Consider the following 19,296-nt stretch of genomic DNA (forward strand, 5'->3'; position numbering starts at 1 on the left):
ACGGGAGTTATAGGACTTCCCAGATCCTCAGCAGATGATACCAAGGGGACAAAGACAAGCTAAGGAGAGGAAGGGCAGCAGGACACCAAGCCCTGAAGTCTGCAGGGAAAGGAAAAGGGAGTTAGGAGGGTGCTTGGTGTACCTTGTTGTCCTTAAATCAGCCTTCCCACCACTGCCTTCCCCTGAGGTCTTCTGCTTTCATAGGATAAATTAGCAGGGTCCAGACAGGGAGCAGGAAATCTTCATCTTCCTTCCTGATGGTACTCATGAACCCTCCCTGCCTCATGGCTCATCAGCCAGGAGGGCTCTGGGACAGCGTGGACCTTGGTGGTACCTTCACAGCTCTTCTCCTGGCACTTGGCAGATCTTTCTTGTAATGGAGAGGATGATCCATGCACCTGGCAGGTGGTGATGGGATGCTCCTGTGATCTCCTCCTCGCCTTTGCTGTGTTATCCCGCTGCAGGTGGATGCTTCCCTCGCCAGCCCCTCAGCCGACGCACACTCCGTGGGAGGGAGAGTTTAATTAGAGAGCATCAAAACTCTTTCATAACTGAATTAACAAACCTCTAATAGAATTCCTTTTTCTAATGCAAAAATCTGTCGAGCTGCAGGTAGCAGGCTGCACCCATCCCTCGAGCAGGACAACGCTAATTGGTTTCCTTTTAATGGGCCGGATCTGCTCGGGTCGTTAGCAATTGCATCTTCTCCTCCTGAGTCAGCAGGTTCTTATGGGTTTGGGGGCTGTTTGGTGGGGGTCCCTGCAGTGGGGGAGGTTTAGGTTGCTTTCATCCACCCTGGATACTGGTTTCAGACATCTTCTTGGTCATGGGTGCTTCCTTCCCAGCCCACAGATAGACGGGCTGGTACTCAGGCTGGTGGACCTCAGCGGGGGAGGACTCCCTGGTGGACCTTGCCCATCCTTCTGCAGAGATGCCTTATATCTGGCAGCCCTTGCCTCCATCCCTCCGTCCCCTCCATCTCCATCCCCTACTAAAGCCCTGATCCTGCTGCAGGACACCATCAGGCTTGGGGTACCATCAGGCTTTGGGGTGCTGCAGATAACATGGGTCTTGTTGAAGGCTGGGGTTGGATCTCCTCGTGTCTTGGTGGCTCTGAGAAGGTCCAAAAGTCAGAAACTTCACTGCCGTTTAATTTCCTTATTGCGAAGTGGCCAATTTAGTTGAAACTTCCAGTAAACCCCATGAGTGCTGTGACTTTTTCTAATTGGGCTCTCGCTCTGAATCAGAATCATCATTTCTTATCCCACAAAAGGCCGCCGAAAATACTCTTCTCTGATTTACTTTCTGCCTGGACCAAGCCGCCTGCACGTTTCTAATCCTCTTCCCTTATCGATTTGCAGGCGACTTTCAGACCTGCCAAGTCTCACTCCTTTGCCAGGACTGAGATCTGCTTCTTCCATATTAATTTTTTACCCATTTTTTAGGGTCTTTTCTGCCTGTGAGGGAGGGTCTGGAGACCAGGGCTTTTAGACTTTGCTCAGGATTTCTGAAGACCCCTCTTGTGCAGCCCCGCAGCCTTCCGAGATGGTGAAATCCTCTCTTCTTCCAGATAAGCTTCAGCTCACCACTAAAGGACAGACGTGGTGTTCACCATACATCATCATGGCCATGTCAACGTGTACCTCCAGACCACCAAGCATCTCTGCCATGCCCGCAACCCAACGAAGCCCCTCTCCCACTGCTGCAGCTCGTGGCTGGTTTGCTGGCTGCTTTTTTCCTCCAAAAAGAAGGAATTAAGGAGAAGAGACACGGAAAGGGCATCCCGTCACAGATGTCCTGCTCTGCAAGCATGGCAGGAGATGGGCACTGCTGGGCAGTGGCAGGACATCTCCCCCAGCACTTCCCCGCTTCAAACATCCCGATTGGGAAGGAAAAAACCATCTGAGCACTTTTCCTTCTGGACAAAGCTTCTTCCAACATCCCAGCCTTGATATTTCCCTCTTGAGGGGCAGAAGGTTTAGGCGGAACAGCAGCAGGGTGAGTTTTTGGTGCGGGTTGTCTCACCAGATGGATTTAGTGCAAGATCGAGCCAAGGAGATCCAGCCCCCCCATGTGAAAAATCATTTGCGGAAAATTCTGGGGCTTAACCCTTGCCGCTGGCCTTTCCATCCCACCTTTTGTTCTTGGCTTTATTAAAAAATAATAATAATTTTAATTTATTAAAAAAAGGCATCTTCCAGCCTAAATTCCTCCAAGAGCTGACTCAGCCGAGCGCTTTCGCTGCAAAAGAAAAAGCAGTTTCCAGGGAAGATTCAGCCTCTGGGCTCCCCCAAAGCGGCCAGGAAGGGGTTAAGGGATATTTTTCCATTGGGAATGGGGGGAAAAAAGTGTGTGTGGAGTTTGGGGGATTTCTCCTCGTGGTGTTAAACATCGAGCATCCGTCAGGGAGATGCTGGGATGCATCTCGGTGCTCCGAGCCATCGGGTGGAAAGTTTTGCATCCCCTTTGCTGTATTAATAGCCAGAGCACTGGCTGGCTGGCCGTTAAAATTCCTGCTAATTGCAGCCACCTGATTGCTACCTTTGGGAAATGGGATTATTTTTTTTTATTTGGGGCCGTTTCACACCGGGTCAGCTCTCGGGGAGGAGCGGGGCGGCTGCGGGTACCGCGTGAAGCCCCTTCCCAGAGCCTGGCTGGATGCAGGAGAGGATAAAACCCCCCCGGCAGCATCGGGAGAGTGATGGAGACCAAACATCCCGTCGGGCTGGAAGTTGGTTGGGAAGGGAAAACATCAACATAACCGGCTTTCCCTCCGGCAAAGTTTTTTATAGCCGGATGGTGGAGTTTGGAAAGCTGCAAGCGAGCCGTCTTCCCCTGCATCCCCTGGCTTTGGGGCTTGGGCATCTTCCACCCGTGATGTGGGGCATCTCCAAGCTGCCTCCCACTCTCACAGCTTGGGGAGAAAAGCGATTTTTAAACCCTCAGCGATCAGGAGCGGTGGGCAGGGGGAGGATTTGGGGACAAAGACCAGACCGACCTCCTTTTATCCCCCATCCAAGGGGATTTCCCACCTTTAAATCCCTTTAAATCCCCCTGTATCAGCATCTGGATGAAACGAATTTTGTTTTAACTTTCCCGTCGGGTGCAGCTGGAGCCGCTCGGCTCGGCGGCGTCTGGGGGAAGGCCAGGTTTTATTGAAAAATATAATGGTGCCACCTGAAGCGTGATTTACTGCTCTGTCCACTCCTCAGACTTGATAATATATTTCTATTAGATTTCCTTCTTTTCCCTCCCTTCTCCTTGTGAAGAGTGGCAAGTTTCTCCATCTGCCTGACACCTTCTTAGGCTTAGGCAAAATAAATGTTGATTTTCATCAGGAGGAAGAGCGCTGGAAGTCCTAATTCTCCGGCAAGGCTGACAAGCTCAGCAAAAGCCGCCCGGCTTTCGACGGAGAGCTCGTGATCCAGCCCCGGTTCTTCTCTTTGGAAGCAGTTCAATCATCGTAATGAAAAAGGGGTTTCTTAGCCCGGCTTTCGCTAACTAGAAATTATATACCTGGTTCCTGGAAGATGGATTGTGTGGCTGCCGAAATGCAGAGAAGAAAGCGGGGGGAGAGAGTGAAGGCGCGCGAGATGCGACCCAAGATTGATCACGCCATTTGCAGGATCTCCCATGCACAAAAGCGGAAAATATATTTTCGTTTGCCGGGGTGGGTTAAGCGACACCCCCGTTTTCGCCAGGTTTTCCCCCCCCGCCCCCAGGGCTTTCGTGGCAGGGCGTTTTGGGATGCGGCGTTTGCCTGTCCCCGGCTGCTCCCCATGGGGTGAAGGATCCACTGCTCCGTCCTTTCCAGGAGCAGCGTCTCCCTCCATCCGAGGTGAGCAACTGGACCGGTTTAGTCCTTTTACAACCTATTTTGGTTTTATTTCCTTTTTGCCGCCCTCGATTTTTTGAGGGATACATTTGAAATCAGGCGGGGATACTCTGAAAGCATCTCGGCTCCGTGCAACCCCGTATCGAAGTCGGGAAGCTGATTACGGTCGATTTAAAAATCACCTTTTTTTTTTTTCTCTCCCCCAAAAAAAGAAATCTATATTTCTACTTCTGTAATCATATTTGCTTTGAATTGCGTGGGTTTCGTGCCGCTGCGTGGATATTAGCTAATGAAGTTTCCTCGGGGGGAATTGAGACGTTTCCACCGTTCTTGTTGGACCAGGGCCGCAGTCGCTGGCGGGGCAGGAAAGAGGAGATGCTGATTTTGACCCCTTGAGGTCGATGGGCAGCGGCTCTGCTGGACCCTAATTACAGCAGATTTGGAAATCCCAGGCTGGGAAAACCGTCTGGCTCGATGCAAAAGGGATACTTGGGGTCAGCTGGAAAATGAGGTGGGCGGTCAGAGGCCAAGCGGGGTGCAATGGGCGTCTGCTCGGTGTTGCCGTTTCCCCGACGCCGAATTTGGCTGTGTCGCTGGTGACTAATAGCCGAGTCCGTCGTGGCTGCTGTGCAGCCCTCTGATGTATGGGTGTTATATTAAGGGTGGAAAGGTGCTAAATGAGCCCTCTTTATTTTACATAAATTAGCTCAAAAGCTATGTATCACTGCCACGGCAGCTTAGACTCTGAGCAAGTTTGTTTACCCAGGTTTAAAAGGAAAGAACTCTCGGTGGCTCCCCGTTGTCGGATGCTGCTTGGGGTTCCTCACCCCTCCTGCCTTCCCTGCCCCGAAACCTTCTCCTTTGGGCTTTCAAGGCTGCTCAAAGGTGCCCATGGTCCCACCTCTGCGTTGGGCATCATCGTTGGGAAGTGGGATGTGGCGGGGAGCGCCGACGCTGGGTTTTTGCAGAAACGTGGGCAAGTCGTGTGCCGCTCATCCAGAACATCGGCATCTGGATGGGGTTTGGGCTGGATTCCCTCCAGCTCCTCCATGATCTTCTCCACCTCTAGTAATCCCAAGTGAAAGGGGACTTTTCCCACTAAACGTCATCGCTCAACAAGCTGTGGGTCCTTTTTTCTGGGAAACCTCCTCCTTTTCCCATCCGCATTCATCTCAGTGTCTTCTCCTTGCCCAAGTGGCCACCACGCTGCTGCCCACCCCTCGTTCTGGCAGGGAAAACCCTGTAACCACCTCTCCGCACCTTTCAGGGAGGGAAAATAGGAGAAAGTCTGCAGAAAGGCATGTCCAGCATTGTGGTTGAAATGGAGGAGGACTTCACGCCATCCGCCCTGGTCCGTGGGATGTGCCTGGACTCGTCCTGCAAAGAGATCACCTCCCAGAGGCACTTCATGGGGTTTTGGCTTTCTACGAGCATCTGGGACCCTCTTTGAGGGAGGCACAGTGCTCCAGCAAGCAGAAGTCATTGCCTGGAGCATCTTGGTGGGGGGGGATGCTGGGGGTAGCTGAAAACCAAAAAACCTTTCGCCCTGTAAATCTTTGCATCCTTTGACGTGGCCGAGATGCTGAAAAGCCTCATCTGAGACCTGGGACCTGGGACCTGGGACCTGGCCAACATCTGCTCGATGGCAGCAACCGCTCAGGAGCCTTGCCCATTGCGTTGGGCTTGCCCAGGTTGAACCCCCAAACCCCATCTCATCCGGCCCCATGGCTTTCCAGGCAGCAGTGATTTATCACAGGCTTTTTATCATGGGGCAGTGAAATCCCATCAGCTCCGCGGCCCCGAATCCCCGGGTGCTTTTTGGTCCTCGTTTGTCCCTCCGCTGCCTGTTAATCGGCGATTAGCGGGTTGGCTCCCTGTCCCAGGTCACCCCAGGGTCCTCGGGACAGCAGAGCTGTCCCCAAACCTTTCACCAGCATGACCAGAGCACCGAGCGTGAGTTAACCTCTTGCTTGCCAGTGCTCTGCTCCTGCCTGCTCCAGCCCAGCCCCAAAGCAGGTTGTGATGCTCACCCTATGCTGCAATTTGAAGGTTTGGCTACTTTTTATTTTCTTTTTCACCCGTAACTTGGGGAGTTTGCAGCAGACTCGCTGCTCTGCGGTGGGAAGGGGCCTGCGAGCGCCTCCGTCCCGTGCCACTTGCAGGGGGGCTGAGGATGCTTGGGGATTTGGGGAACCAGCCGGCTCCACCCCAGCCACGGCCAAGGGGGACATCAGCTCTGGGCTTGCAGGGAGACACGTCCCCACCCCAAAGGGACCGACTCTGCACCAAAAGGCTGGGGAAAGGGCCACGGGGCAGCAAGTCCAGGCTGAGCACTGCACTGGGGACACATGTGTCCCCACCAGCAGGCTGGCAGGGCAGTGGGGGAGCCACGACCATCGCTGTGGGCTTCAGGGTGGGAGGCACGGGATGCAATTAGGTGGGCTCGTTTATTTTTCTCTGTTTGCTCACTAATTAATCCTTCTCGTTGGCAGCACCGTGCCCTCTGGGGCAGCTTTTACTCCCTTTTCCCACCGTTAAAGCATGAAGCGCCGGGGCTGTGGGAGCGGCAAAGGAGCGTGGGATGCTCCTGCGCCTGCATCCCGAGGGATTTCCGAGGCGACCCGAGCCAACCTTGATGACTTTCTCCTCTTTTCTTCCTTTCTGCTCCCAGGCAGCACCAAATGGAAGAGGATTTTGCCGCCGGCATCCTCGCGGGACTCTGAAAACACCCGTCTGGAGGAGGGCGGCAGAGGTGAGGCCGGTGGGTGCTATCGGGATCGGGTGCTGCCGGGGCGGAGGACCACCCGCATCCCTGGTGCCCGTGCCCATCTCCGGTGCGTTAACCCACCACTACCAGGCAAGGAGAAGCCCGGGGGTATCCAGACACGTGTCACCCACCTCCCACCATCACCTTTTCCTTTCTTCCCTCCAGGCAAACGGCTGCAGATCAAACCTCGTCTATGAGCAAGACCTGACCCCGCGGCAGCCGACCAGCTCAGGAACCGCAGAGCCGGGCACGACCTGGCACGTACCTCAGGACGCCGCGGCCGGACGCGGCACCCCCTTCTCGTCTTGCTTTTCCGGGACATCATTTTGGCAAGGAGCCGGGTGGCAGCGTGGGGAAGCACCACCCATTCCTGCTGGGAAGCGGCTTTGTTTGAAATTTTTTAATTTGTCAATAAATTATCTTTTCAGCTGGTTTATTGAAGGCGAACCCTGCCGCCAGGCTCCTTGGATGCTTGCGGGACTGGGAAGAGGCTCCCATCCCCATCGGTCCTCCCGCAGATCGTGGCTCTGCTGCTGTCCTGGACACGAGGTGACACAGGGACCTGAGGAGCTTAATGCCATCACCCGACGTGCCCGCATCCAGGTCAGCCACTATATTTGGGACAAGCGTGGCCGGTGGTCGCAAGTCACCGTGCCGGGATGTAACGGGGCGTAAAGCCCCTGCACGGCTCAGCCCCGATCTCTCCGTGCCAAGAGCCCACCTACATCCATCCCGCTCCATCCCCTTGGTTTTGGGAGATTTCTTGGAGCCGAGCCGTGTGCTGAGAGCATCCCTAGTTGGAAACATGTGCTGGGAACAGCATTGAGCTCACGCCAAATGCTCCTACAGCACATCGGGATCTCCCATGGCTGGTTGCACCCTGACCCCCACCTCTCCCCAATCCAGCGGGGGTTTGGTCTCCCTTGGGAGACCCAAACCAGCTCTTTTGGGGTTTTTTGGGGGTCACTCCAAATCCAGGCAGGAGCAAAACACGGGGGGAGTATTGTGCCGAGCCAAGTGCTGCCAGCTGTGCAGCTGCTGGCGCGATGGGCTTTTGCATCTGTGGGTACAATTTCCAGGGGGATTTTGGGGTGGCGGATGCTGTTCCCTCACATGGATGCGACTTTGGGGGCAGCTGCAGGATCCCCCCTTGCCAAGAGGTGCCGAGAGCCGGGGGCAGCCCTGCGGGGCAGCCAGATTTGTCCATCCACTGCCCCTCAATCGCAGCACCTTCAGGCAAAACCCTGCGGGGAAAAGGCATCAGCAGGGATGTGGGTGAGCGCTGGGGCTCCCTGGGGACCCAGCACCCAGGTGCGCTTGGCGGTGGGGTGGGCGACGGAGCCACCACGATGCCGTGGGCTCGGGTGCACCGCGGCTCCGGCAAGGGGCTGACGGCTACGGTTTCGCCCCCCGCAACTGGGCGGCGTGGGTCCCCAGGGGGGTTTCCCTTCCCCAGGTGACCCCCACGGAGGGGTCTCGTTATCACCCCACGTCTACAGGCTGGGATGCTCCCCCCTGCCCGGCTCGTGGTGGGGGATTTATCGCCTGACTCGGGTGACTCGGGGCATGGCATGCCACCAAAGGCTCGATGTCATTAATGCCTGTCACCTCCCTGGGCTCCTGTTTAAGGATGCTGCCGGCAGCTGGGGGGGGGGGGGTTTAGTGCCACTTGGAGACCAGTTTGGGGTGGCCGCAAGCCATTGCGAGGACCAGTGGGTCCCCCCCGGCGCTGCACTCATACCCCAGTGTGTGTACAGCGAGCTGTTTTTTTAATAAAAACTTCATCGTCTCCACCGATACTAAATGTCTTTTATTAACCCGTGTGTTTTGATATGTAAATAAAGAGTTTCTTCCCCGGGATGCCCGGTCGGAGCGTGGCTTTGCTCTTTTTTTCAGCGATACTGCACAAACATCCCCTCGAGGAGCTGCTAACGCTGTCGGAGGGGCTGCTCTGCATCCCAAATCTTTCAAGCTTTTTAATTATTACAACTTTTTCCCCCCTTACCCAGAGAGGCTGTTTCTTCACGTGATCGTTTCCTAAAAAAAAAAAAACCAAAACCCTACATTCACTAAAAATCGCCCCAGAAGAGACGATGATGCTGCGGGTCCCCAGGGATGGCCGATGCGGGGTGATGGTGGCTGGGAGCTTCGGTGCTTCCCGTGGCCGTGGCTCCCTAACGAGCAGGCTAACGGGGATTAAGGCTCGCGCTGCACTAATTAAGCGAGGCAATGAGTAGCTCGCTGAGAGCCGCGGCTCTGCCACCCACCGGCGCCGCTGCTCCCTTCCCGGGGAGGATTGTAATTTATTGCCGGCTGTTGTTAAAGCACTGCTTGGGGGTGATTAATTTCCGAGTAGGGATAAACGCGGCCCCTGGAGAGGTGTCGCTGAACCCTGGTGGGTTCCCCCCCCCCGCTGCCAGCAGCCACGACGCCTCGGTGATGGGCCCCAGTTGGGGGGGTTTATCCATCCTCCCCATGAAGCTGGGGATGCTGCGGTGGTGGGCGCATAGCTGGGCCCTGGGACGTGCCCTGGGGGTGCCTTGGCCGGAGGGGTGGCACGGGGTGGCGTTTCTGGGGGGCACCGTAAACATTTTCTGGAAAACCCTCCTGCGGCAGGTGCTGCCGGCACAGCTCTTGGTCCCCTGCTGGGGAAGCAGGTGCCGGGCTAGCATCACCCACCGGCTCACTTTTCTGCCTGTGATCAGGGTGGCTGCCCCCTGCCCTCCTCCTCCTCCTCCTCCTCCTCCTCCTCGATGCCCATAGCTGCTCCCACCGTGGGCATCAGCCTCTTTGCATGATTTTCCCCCCTCCCAAAATAATTTCCGACCCTTCTCTGCGCAGCAACACCTGGATTCGTGCTGCGGATGCTGGTGGAGCATCACCGAGATGGTACCACCAGCTCATGGGGTGCGTCATGGTGGACACCACCCTCACCGTGGGTTGATGTCCCCACGAGGGCTCCCCAAGCCAGTAGCACCCCAGAGTGGGTGCTGTGCACCATCACCCCATCGTCAACCAACTGGGGAAACTGAGGCAGCACCCACCCAGGCACCCAGCCCCGCTCGAAGGGTTGAAGGGGCATACGAGCTGCCAGCTCTAAAAGCAAAAGGTGACGCCATCCCACCGCCATCCTGTGGCCACCAACTTGGTTATGTCACTCGACCGCCTGAGAGTAAACTTAGATGACCGGCCCCGGTGTTTGGCATGGCGGGGAGGGCTGGGGACATGCCATGGGGCCCAGCCCCGCTCCCCTGGCCGTGTCACTGTACCCGGCCACCCCGCTAAAAATACCCGAGAGGGGTGTCGCAGGTGAGTGACGGCCCCGTTGGAGCCCAGCCCGTTCCTAATCCCTTCGTGGCTCCTGTCCCATCGTGGGTGGCAGCTGCTGATGGGGGCCGGGTGCCCCCAAGGTGAGAGCAGCTTCGGGGAGGAACGTGGTGCCAGGGGTAGGGAGGTGGCACCGCATCCTGGACCCCCCCCCTTTCCCCGTGCGAGACCCCGACGTCCCACTGCACAGGGACACCAAAGCTGCGTTCGGGGTCACACAATTAAGCAAATAGGGGTTAAAAACACCCCGTGAAAAGGGGTTTTTTTGTTGCAAAAACATCGAGCCGCCCTTTTTGTCCCCTTCTCTGCCCCCCCACCCCAAGTTGAGGGGGAGGTCCCATTGTCTGGGACAAATGGGACACGTTGTCTGGGACGTTGTCTGGGACAAACCCCTGCCCAAGTTTGGGGTCTCCAATATGGGATATGTGTCCCGGGCTATCCAATATGGGATAACCTCCAGCATCGCCGGGGTCCCAGGGGACACACACGGGGTTTTCTCTGCTTGCAACCATGACCCTTTCTGGGGGGGACAACCCCCCTTGTCTGTCCCGACTCAATTTTACCTTGATAGGAGGAGAAAGACGGGGAAGGGGACAACAAGCACCCCAAACCCTCCAGAGGCCGGATCCAGTAAAAGAAATTATGTGGGGTTTTAATTGTTGGGGATGTGGTGGGATAAAGGGTTTTCTTCAAAAAAAAAAAAGAAAGCTTTTTTTTGGTCAATTAGCACCTGGGGAGGGCGGTGTCTCCTGTCCCCAAGTCCCTGAGTGGGGATGGCCATCAGCTGGGCGAGGGGACCATCATCCACATCCCGTGGAGCTGCCTGTGGGGTGCAGCGGGGCAGGATGCGGCCAGGCCGGGACGTGGTGGGACCCGGGCTGCATCCTGCAGGGCGCTGGGGACGATCCTGGGCCCCGAGGGGGATTGCTGCGTGGTGGGTGGGTATCGATAGCCTCTGTGGGATGAAACGGGTCCGCCCTCGGGGTTAGGTGGGACAACTTGACGGCGACTTCCCCGTGCCTCAGTTTCCCTCAAACACCTTGGTGCGGGGAACATCTGTGCCTGCAGCTGGGACCAGGCTGCTGTGTGCCCCATCCCTGGCCTCGGTGCACGTCCCCATCCTAACCCCGACCCCCCCAGCGCTGACCGTGACCCCACCGGTGTTAACCCCGACTCTCGTCCGGGCGCCCCAAACATCCTCATCCCTCCCGTGCTGCAGCTGCAGCAGCCACGAGGTGGCAGGGCTCAGAGCAGCACGGCCGCATCCAGGCCAGGGCCTCATCCTGCAGTGGGCTGAGCACCCCGTTGCCGCCTGACCAGCTACCGCTCGGTGCCGGTGACTCCTTTTCCATGTGCTGGGGTGGCGGTCCTCGTCTTCGAGCTGGTGACGCTCCTCGTCGCGTGCCAGGTGCAAATGTCACCTCCTGTGGCACGAAGCCAGAGGCAACGGTGAAACTGGTCCGGCTCCGGTGGCGCACGCGGAGCCAGGCCCGGTGCACGTGGCTGCTCCCCGACCACCAAAGGCTTGTGGGAACATCCAAAAAAAAAAAAAAAAGTCCTTAAAAAATCTGAAAAATACGTATTTCTTTCTGCGAGGCTGGCGAGCCCTCCCCATGCCCTGGGAAGGATGCTGGGCTGCTCCCGCCTGGGAAAAACAAGGTGGGGAAGGGGCTGCACCCCGATGTCAGGCCTGGCACCCGCAGGGGCGCGGGAGGCCGTGGTCCCTCAGCGAGGCGGCGGGAAACCTGTTTTGGGGTCAATAGTCCCCGTTCTGGGTTCTTCCCCATCTCTTGGGGAGGAAATTATAATTTCTTTTCTATTTTTCCTCACTCCTTGCTCGGCCCGGCTTGGGCCCGGGGTGGTTGGCGGGAGCTGCGGGGGTGAAGGCACATGGTGGGGCCGGGGGTGCCCCGGGGGGATCCCCCCCCCCCCCCCCGCTCCCTCCTCCGGAGCGGCCGCGGGCAGCGCCGAGCCCTCACCCCGCGGAGATTGACAGCCGCCCCGGAGCGTTGCCATGGGGATACGCAAATCACGGCGGGCGACCGCCTCGATGATAGGCGAGGAGCGACCGGGCCCGCCCCGGGAGGCGGGGCCGGGCCGCGTTTCCCCCGTATATAAGGCGGCGGGCTCCATTCAGCCGCTCGGCAGCGGCAGCGCCGAGCACCGGCAGCGGGCGGGCGGGGTGCGGACGGGGGGTGCGGGCAGGGGGTGCGGCCCCCGCCCCCAGGGCACCGTGTCCGGGGGGGGGAAGGAGGAGGAGGAGGAGGAGGGCGGCAGGGGAAGGCTCGCAGCCCGGGGAGGTGGGGCCGGGGCAGGTGCCAGGGGAGGCAGGAAGGGGCGGGCAGGGCGCTGCCTGCTCCTCGCCATTGGGAGCCGGCTGCAGGCAGCGGCGGAGCCTGCCCCGAGGAGCCGCAGAGCCGTGCTGGAGAGCGCCCGGTCCCGAACCGACGGGGCTCCGCTTCCTCGGCGGCGGCGGGGGGAGAGAAGCCGGCCCGCAAGCACCCGGCGGAGGGTCCCGGAGCCCGGCTGCAGCCCGGAGCAGAACCCCGGCGGAGGGTCCAGCAGCGGAGCCCGACTGCAGAGCGGAGCAAGAGCCCCGGCCCAAAGCTCCGTCGGAGGTGTCCGGCTGCAGCCCGCAGCAAAGTCCCGCCGGAGGGTCCCGGAGCCCGGCTGAACCCTGCAGCGGTGTCCGGCTGCAGCCCGGAGCGGAGCCCCGTCGGAGGCTCCCGGAGCCGGGCTGAACCCCGCAGCAAAGCCCCGTCGGAGGCTCCCGGAGCCGGGCTGAACCCCGCAGCAAAGCCCCGTCGGAGGCTCCCGGAGCCGGGCTGAACCCCGCAGCAAAGCCCCGTCGGAGGCTCCCGGAGCCCGGCCGCACCCGGGAGCGGAGCCCCGTCGGGGCAGCCGGTTGCACCGCAGACAGAGCCCCGGAGCCCGGTCGGAGGAGGCTCCCGGAGCCCTCGGGACCCCCAACCTTCGGTGAGCGGCGGTGCCCGGGGGATCACCCCCCGGTCCCTCCATGGACTGAGATGGCCTCGGAGCTGGCCATGAGCGCGGAGCTGCCCACCAGCCCCCTCGCCATCGAATACGTGAACGATTTCGACCTGATGAAGTTCGAGGTGAAGAAGGAACCGGCGGAGGCGGAGCGGCTGTGCCACCGTCTGCCCGCCGGTTCCCTCTCCTCCACCCCGCTCAGCACGCCCTGCTCCTCCGTGCCTTCCTCGCCCAGCTTCTGCGCTCCCAGTCCCGGTGGGCAACCGGCCCCCGGTCCCCCAACTACCACCGCCGCCTCCCTGGGCTCCAAACCGCAGCTGGAGGAGCTGTATTGGATGTCGGGTTACCAGCATCACCTCAATCCCGAAGCTCTCAACCTGACGCCGGAGGACGCGGTGGAGGCGTTGATCGGTGCCCCACACCATCACCATCATCACCATCAAGGTTACGAGCCTTTCCGACCTCAGCCCTTCGGTGGCGAGGAGCTACCGCCGGCCGCCCATCACCATCCCGGCCATCACCATCATCATCATCACCACCTGCGCTTGGAGGACCGCTTCTCCGACGATCAGTTGGTGAGTATGTCGGTACGGGAGCTGAACCGGCAGCTGCGGGGCTTCAGCAAGGAGGAGGTGATCCGCCTCAAGCAGAAGAGGAGGACCTTGAAGAACCGAGGCTACGCTCAGTCTTGCCGTTACAAGCGGGTCCAGCAACGGCACATCTTGGAGAACGAGAAATGCCAACTCCAGAGCCAGGTGGAGCAGCTCAAGCAGGAGGTGACCCGCTTGGCCAAGGAAAGGGATCTGTACAAAGAAAAATACGAGAAGTTAGCCGGCCGGGGCTTCCCAAGGGAGCCCTCCCCATCCACCGCCCCCAAACCCGCCGCTGACTTCTTCATGTGAGCCCCGGGGTGTGTGTGTGCGCGCGCGGGGGAGGGGGGGGTGTCCCCCTTTTTCCTCACCCCCCCCCCCCATGTGGGGAGAGCAAACCCTCTGCTTGTATTAAAAAAAAAAAAATTATTATTATTCCCCCCCCCCCCCCGAAATTTTGGCGAGGGGGAAGTCGAACACCCCCCCCCCCCTCCTCGTCGGGACTCGGAATGGGGGGGGTCCCGGGGGGGCGGGGGGGGGAGCGGCGGACCTGGAGCCAGCCTGCATGCGGGACGTGTACGGCGCGCCTCCCCACCCCCCCGGGAGCATCAGCGCCATCCAGGTGGCTTCTTCCTCCCCCCCCCCCCCCCCCCAAATCCTGCGTGTTTCACCCCACATCCCCCCCGATTTGATTTGATTTTTCGAGGGGTCTCCACGGATCGTCCCGGGGGGGTCCCCGGCAGCGCTGCGCCCTGCCCGGCCCCGCCGCCCGCACCCCCCTCCCGGCCGGCAAACCTGAGCCACATTTAACTTATTCACCCTTGTAAATATGTAGAAATTAGTTAGTTTTCTGCCTTTTTTTTTTTTTTTTCCTTGAGCCTATATTTTGCTTGGTGATTTACGAAAAAAAAAAAAAACCAAAACAAAAAACAAAACAAAATCCTTTAGAAAAGAAAAAAAAAAAATACACGAGTCTTAAAAGTTTGTATGTAATAGCATGCAAATAATATCCGAGTTAATTTAACGATGTTGGGAAGAAGCCGAATGCACTATATACAGGAAACAATTGGGTTAAATAATACTGTTTTATAGAGATTTAAAATTATCTATGCTCTTAAAAATAGCGGTGGTGGGGGGAGAGGTAACAATTCTAGGGTGACCTGAAAGGCAATATAGTAATATATGGACTGCAAACGGTTGGCTGCTATCTCACTATGCACCAGATTTATTTATTAACCCTCGGGAAACGGAATATTATTTTAACCTCGATGTTGAAAGAAGGAAAGAAAAATGCACATTATTTCTTGCGCAAAAAAAAAACCCCAGAACAACAACAAACCAACAAAAACCACAAAACCAAACCATAATAATTCGTGCAATTGTGCTTGGAGCGAAAGCGGGGCCGATCCTGCGCGGAGGAGCGGGGTTTTTTGGGTTTTTTTTTTTTTAAACAAGTTGCTTATTTAAAAAAGAAAAACTATTAAAAAAAAAAATTAATCTTGGGGAAAACACAAGGGTCTTGTGGACAGAGCGAGCTTGGGAGCCTGGTGCATTTTAGGTACTGATCGTGCGAAGCGTTTTTAACGACCTGTTGTTTCGATTTGTGACGGTTTTAACGATGTTGCATCAAGATAAAAACTTATATTCAACTAGAGCCTGGGTCGGGTTTTCTCTCAACCGGGGGGTCCCGCAGCATCACCTTTTCGTTTTGGGGTTTGCTTCTTCTTCCTTCCGAGTCCCGGTACTGACGGAAAACCCTCCCCGAGCTCCCGCCGGGCGAGGGGTCGAGGCGTGGGGGGCTCGCAGGGATGGATCCGGCGTTGACCATCACTTGTGAGCCGGGGACCACCATCGGCTCTGCCCCACCGAACTCTGGCTTTTCGCTTTTCCTGCCTCTTTATTTTACTTTTTTTTTTTCCCAGCCGGGTACTGTGGGGTTGTTTTTTTTTTTTCCCCAAGGTGCCCCGGACACCTTCGTCCCCGCGGCCGCTGAAAAGTCACCTTCACCTCAGTCCGGATCCCAGTTTGGTCCCAGCTTGTCCGACACCGCCCCGATGAGCCGCTGCCTTGATTTTAAACAGTAATAAATGATTTTTTCTTTCCCCTTTTGGCTTCTCCCTTTTGAGTTTTTTAGTTAAGGGAGGGGGGGGGAGGAAAAAGAAAAAGACCCAAAGCAAACCACACACCTTCCCTAAAGGAAAGCTTTAGGGTTGGTGTTTTTACAAATGTTTTGGGGTGTTTTTTTTTCAGGACCGTCTGCAGGGATGTGTGTTCCCCGGCAGCTCTGCTCCGCGCCGCTGGGAAGCCCGAGCACGCTTGCCCCGCTCGCAGCTTTCCCCGGCCGTGCCGGGCTCAGCGGGACAATTTGCAACGCAGCCCTTGGTCCAACATATTTCTGAGTATTTTATATATATTTTTTTATATAGATATATATATTATTTTTTTCCTTCTATATTTTTGCACAGGCTCAGCCGCAGCCGGTCCCCAGCCGGGAGCTGCCCCGGCACGCTGGCTGCGGCGTGTTTCCTCCTGCCGCCCTCCATAAATCACCGCTGCGCTGATGCAACCCCCCCTGGGACCGCCTGTCCCCTGGCTTTGCAGGGTGCGTGTGGCCCCAGGACCCTCTGGTTCTGCCTCCCCTGCACCCCCAGACCTCATCCCCCTGTTTTCTTCAGCTGCTTCAGGCTTGTTGGAATCTTATTTTGCGTCCAGGAGGGTTTTTGAGCAGCCCGAGCTCAGCTCGATATCTGGCTCAGTTTTTTGGGATGGGAGCTGGGATGCGCGGAGGGAACCTTGCCCCGTGCCTGATGCACCAGGGCTGGGCGGAAAGGGGGGTTTGGGGGGGGGGGTTCACCCCCTATTCCTATTTTTATTTAGAGCCAGGGTAGCTTTGCGAACCTGGCTCTAAATGAAAATAACCCGTCCTGCTGCTCGCGCAGCCTCTCGCAGGACATCGCCTCCTCTCCCTGTTTGGGGTTTTTTTTTTTGGGGGGGTGATTCACAGCTCCCTGGTGGGTAACTCCCCAACTTTTCCTCCCAACATCCCCCTCCTTGGCACATTTTTTTGGGAGAGCGCTTCCAGCCACCCGCTCCGTGACTAAATAAAGAGAGTTTGGGGAGGAGAAGAAGGGGTTTGGGGCCAACGCCTTCCCCAAACCATCCCGGGGACCTCAGTTTCCCCCCCTCCCCCCCATCGATTTCCTCACCCCAGGATCTCGCCCTGGTTCACGCTCCCTGTGGGCATGCCTGCGTGTCCCCGGGGGTCGGTGCCCCCTTTCCCAGCTGCGGTGGGGATAGCTGGAGGTGCAGCTGGCTTTGGGGCCCTGCGGGGTTGTGGGGGAGCGCTGCCCTGTGGGGTCTCACCCCGGGGTCCAGCATGATGCTCTGTGATGCCCGTGGGGCGGCTGCGATCGCCTCCTGCCCTGCGACACCTTTCCCCACTGCCTCGGCAGAGCGAAGGCAGCAGTTTGGGGCTGAGGACGCCTGATTTTTCCCCCTTGCCTTGGTGCCCAGCACCGCTTGGCCCCTCCATCCCCCTCCTCTTTGATTTATATTTCTTTTTATCGTGGCGCAGCAAGCTGGGGGAGATGTAACCTGGGTCTAACCATGTTGCTGCCTCGGGAGCAGATTATTTTGGTGATTGTGGTGTTACCCCTTCCCCTTCATCCCCGATCCTCCGAGGGCAGCTTTGGGCAGGGGAGCAGGGATGTGACCCCCAAACTCCTTGCACCGCTGTGATTTTTTTGTTTGTTTGTTTGCTCCCCACTGATTTATTTTTTTCCGGCACCTCCTGGAAAACCCCCAAGCAGGGGGGGGATAGCTGGGAGCAGGGCACGGGGCGTTACTGCTACCCGTTAATGGTGGTCCTCCGTGGGGGACCCCATCCCACGACAGCTCCCTGGGGGGATTTGGGGGCAGAGTCACACCCTTCTGCCCCGTCGCAGCGTTGGGGTGCAGTCGGGGACCCCCCAGTGATCCCGCTCACCCTGACTTGCTCCGGGCTGCTCAGGCTCCCGGCATTGCCTGGGGGTGGCTGTCCTGGATCCGGCCGTGCTCTCGTTTGGCGAATAAATAATAAAACCTAAAGCGGTTTATGCCCAAATGGGGCTGGTTTATGACTTGTCTCCTTGTTGGGGCCGGGAGGGCTGAGTCCCCCCCGCACCGTGGGCTGCGAGGGCGGGGGGGGAGTGTCTCGGTGGTCCCTGCTTGGTCTTGCAGCATCTTTTGGGGTGGCTGCAATATGTTGACCTTTGCTGCAGGACCCTGTGTTTGTGCGTGGTCAGAATGTGTCGGCACAAGTTTTGGGATGGGGGGGGGGGGGGGGGGGGAGTGTGTGTTGCGGGATGGGGTGGCACGTCAGCGTGTGTCACCTGTGCAGAGTGCCGCAGGGCTGCGGGCGTTTGCGGGGTGCCACGTATGTGTGCTGCAGGAGGGTGCGTGGATTTTCGGGTTGCTCTGATCTCTTTAAAGCTTTCTCCCCATTTCCCCTGATCTCGAAGCAGGGCTGGAGCCCCCTTCCCCAAGCCGTTGTTGCTCTTTGGGGTCTGCACGGGGTTGCAGGACCTTGGGACACCGCATTCTCCCTCCTGCGAGGATCTGCAGCCCCTGCACCCATCCTGGGCATCTCCTGCACCCCAGCTCCAGCCTGGCCGTGTGGCCTCAGAGGGGGGGTGAAAGCAGCAGCCCCACGGTCTCACCCCGACCCCACGGGGTGCACCAAGGGGTGGCTGGCTCTCAAGGTGGGGGTGTGGGGGCAAGCCCCGGGGGTTGGCACGTAGCCCCCTCCCTACCACCCTCCTGCAGAGGTTTTTAAACCCATTTTCAAGCTTTACTCGCACCTTGACACGCGCTTGAAGGCACCACGGGCATCGCTGGGCTGGGAAACAGCCAAAACTCCTCCAGCCGTCCCCGCTGATGGGTTTTACACCCCTCTCCCACCAGGCAGAAGGGTGATTTTGGGGGCGGAGGGGGGAATGCTCGGTCCCAAACACAGCAGCATCCTGAGGAACCTCACCCAAGCACAGGCGGGTGCCCAGCACCGGTTACAACCCCCAAGCAAAGCCACCCACCAACCGGTGCCACGCGCTCCGTGTCGTCCCCGAGTAGCGATCAGCTAGATGGTTGCAGATAACCGGGTTTCTGCAAACAAGCAGAAAACCGCAACAGGCCGATCAATGCGGCATCGCCAAAGTACCCCTCGCTCCTTCCTCCTCAATTATTGATGCTAATACCCGGCAGGTTTGCCACCGCGCCGCTGCAGCCTGTTCCGCGCAAAGTCCCGACATCTTGGTAACATGATAACTCCAGCCCTGGGATATTAAATCACGGTTAGGAAGTGGGGTGGGCTGCTGGGCACGCACAAATTTGGGGGCTGCGCGCACTGGAAAAGCACAAATTAATTAAATTCCCAGCAAAATAAACCCCCCCAACGAAACGAAACCCCCGGCGACTCGCGGCGCCGGCTCTGAGAGGCCGCCCTCGGGGCTGACCCTCTGCGAGCTGTGTCCGGGCTCAGTTTGGAGCTGATATTTTTTGGCTCGAGCCGATCTTTATATTCTGGCTCGGCCAAAGTTTGCCTTTTTTGCACGCTCCCTCCCTCCCGCGCTCTGGGCCCGGCTGCCTCCTCGACGCTCCCGCGTCCCCGGGAGCCAAACGCTGCCCCGCTCACCATATATAAATACACACATATATAAAAAAATACATATATATAAAAAAATACATATATATGCATATATCACCTTGGCAAAACCGAGCTCATTGGCTTCTGCCAGCTCATGGGCTCACTC

The 19,296-nt window shown here is 57.9% G+C and overlaps 2 protein-coding genes across 2 annotated transcripts in view; both read left to right on the forward strand.

Annotated features, from left to right (window-relative positions):
- The window catches only part of ZC3H3 (zinc finger CCCH-type containing 3), a 185,514-nt gene extending 177,052 nt beyond the window's left edge, over nucleotides 1-8,462 (forward strand). The window contains exons 12-13 of the mRNA XM_076328983.1: nucleotides 6,507-6,587; nucleotides 6,768-8,462. Coding sequence (XP_076185098.1) covers nucleotides 6,507-6,587; nucleotides 6,768-6,799 — 113 coding nt within the window. The 3' untranslated portion in view covers nucleotides 6,800-8,462. The remainder of the gene's footprint in view (nucleotides 1-6,506; nucleotides 6,588-6,767) is intronic.
- Nucleotides 8,463-12,253: 3,791 nt separating this feature from the next.
- MAFA (MAF bZIP transcription factor A) lies at nucleotides 12,254-15,617 on the forward strand. The gene is made up of 2 exons (XM_076328985.1): nucleotides 12,254-13,818; nucleotides 15,470-15,617. The coding sequence occupies exons 1-2, from the start codon at nucleotides 12,956-12,958 to the stop codon at nucleotides 15,501-15,503; spliced, it is 897 nt and encodes a 298-aa protein (XP_076185100.1). The 5' UTR covers nucleotides 12,254-12,955; the 3' UTR covers nucleotides 15,504-15,617.
- The last annotated feature ends 3,679 nt before the right edge of the window (nucleotides 15,618-19,296 follow it).

The sequence above is a fragment of the Aptenodytes patagonicus genome, chromosome 2 (genome assembly GCF_965638725.1).
Source record: "Aptenodytes patagonicus chromosome 2, bAptPat1.pri.cur, whole genome shotgun sequence".
Lineage (NCBI taxonomy): Eukaryota > Metazoa > Chordata > Aves > Sphenisciformes > Spheniscidae > Aptenodytes > Aptenodytes patagonicus.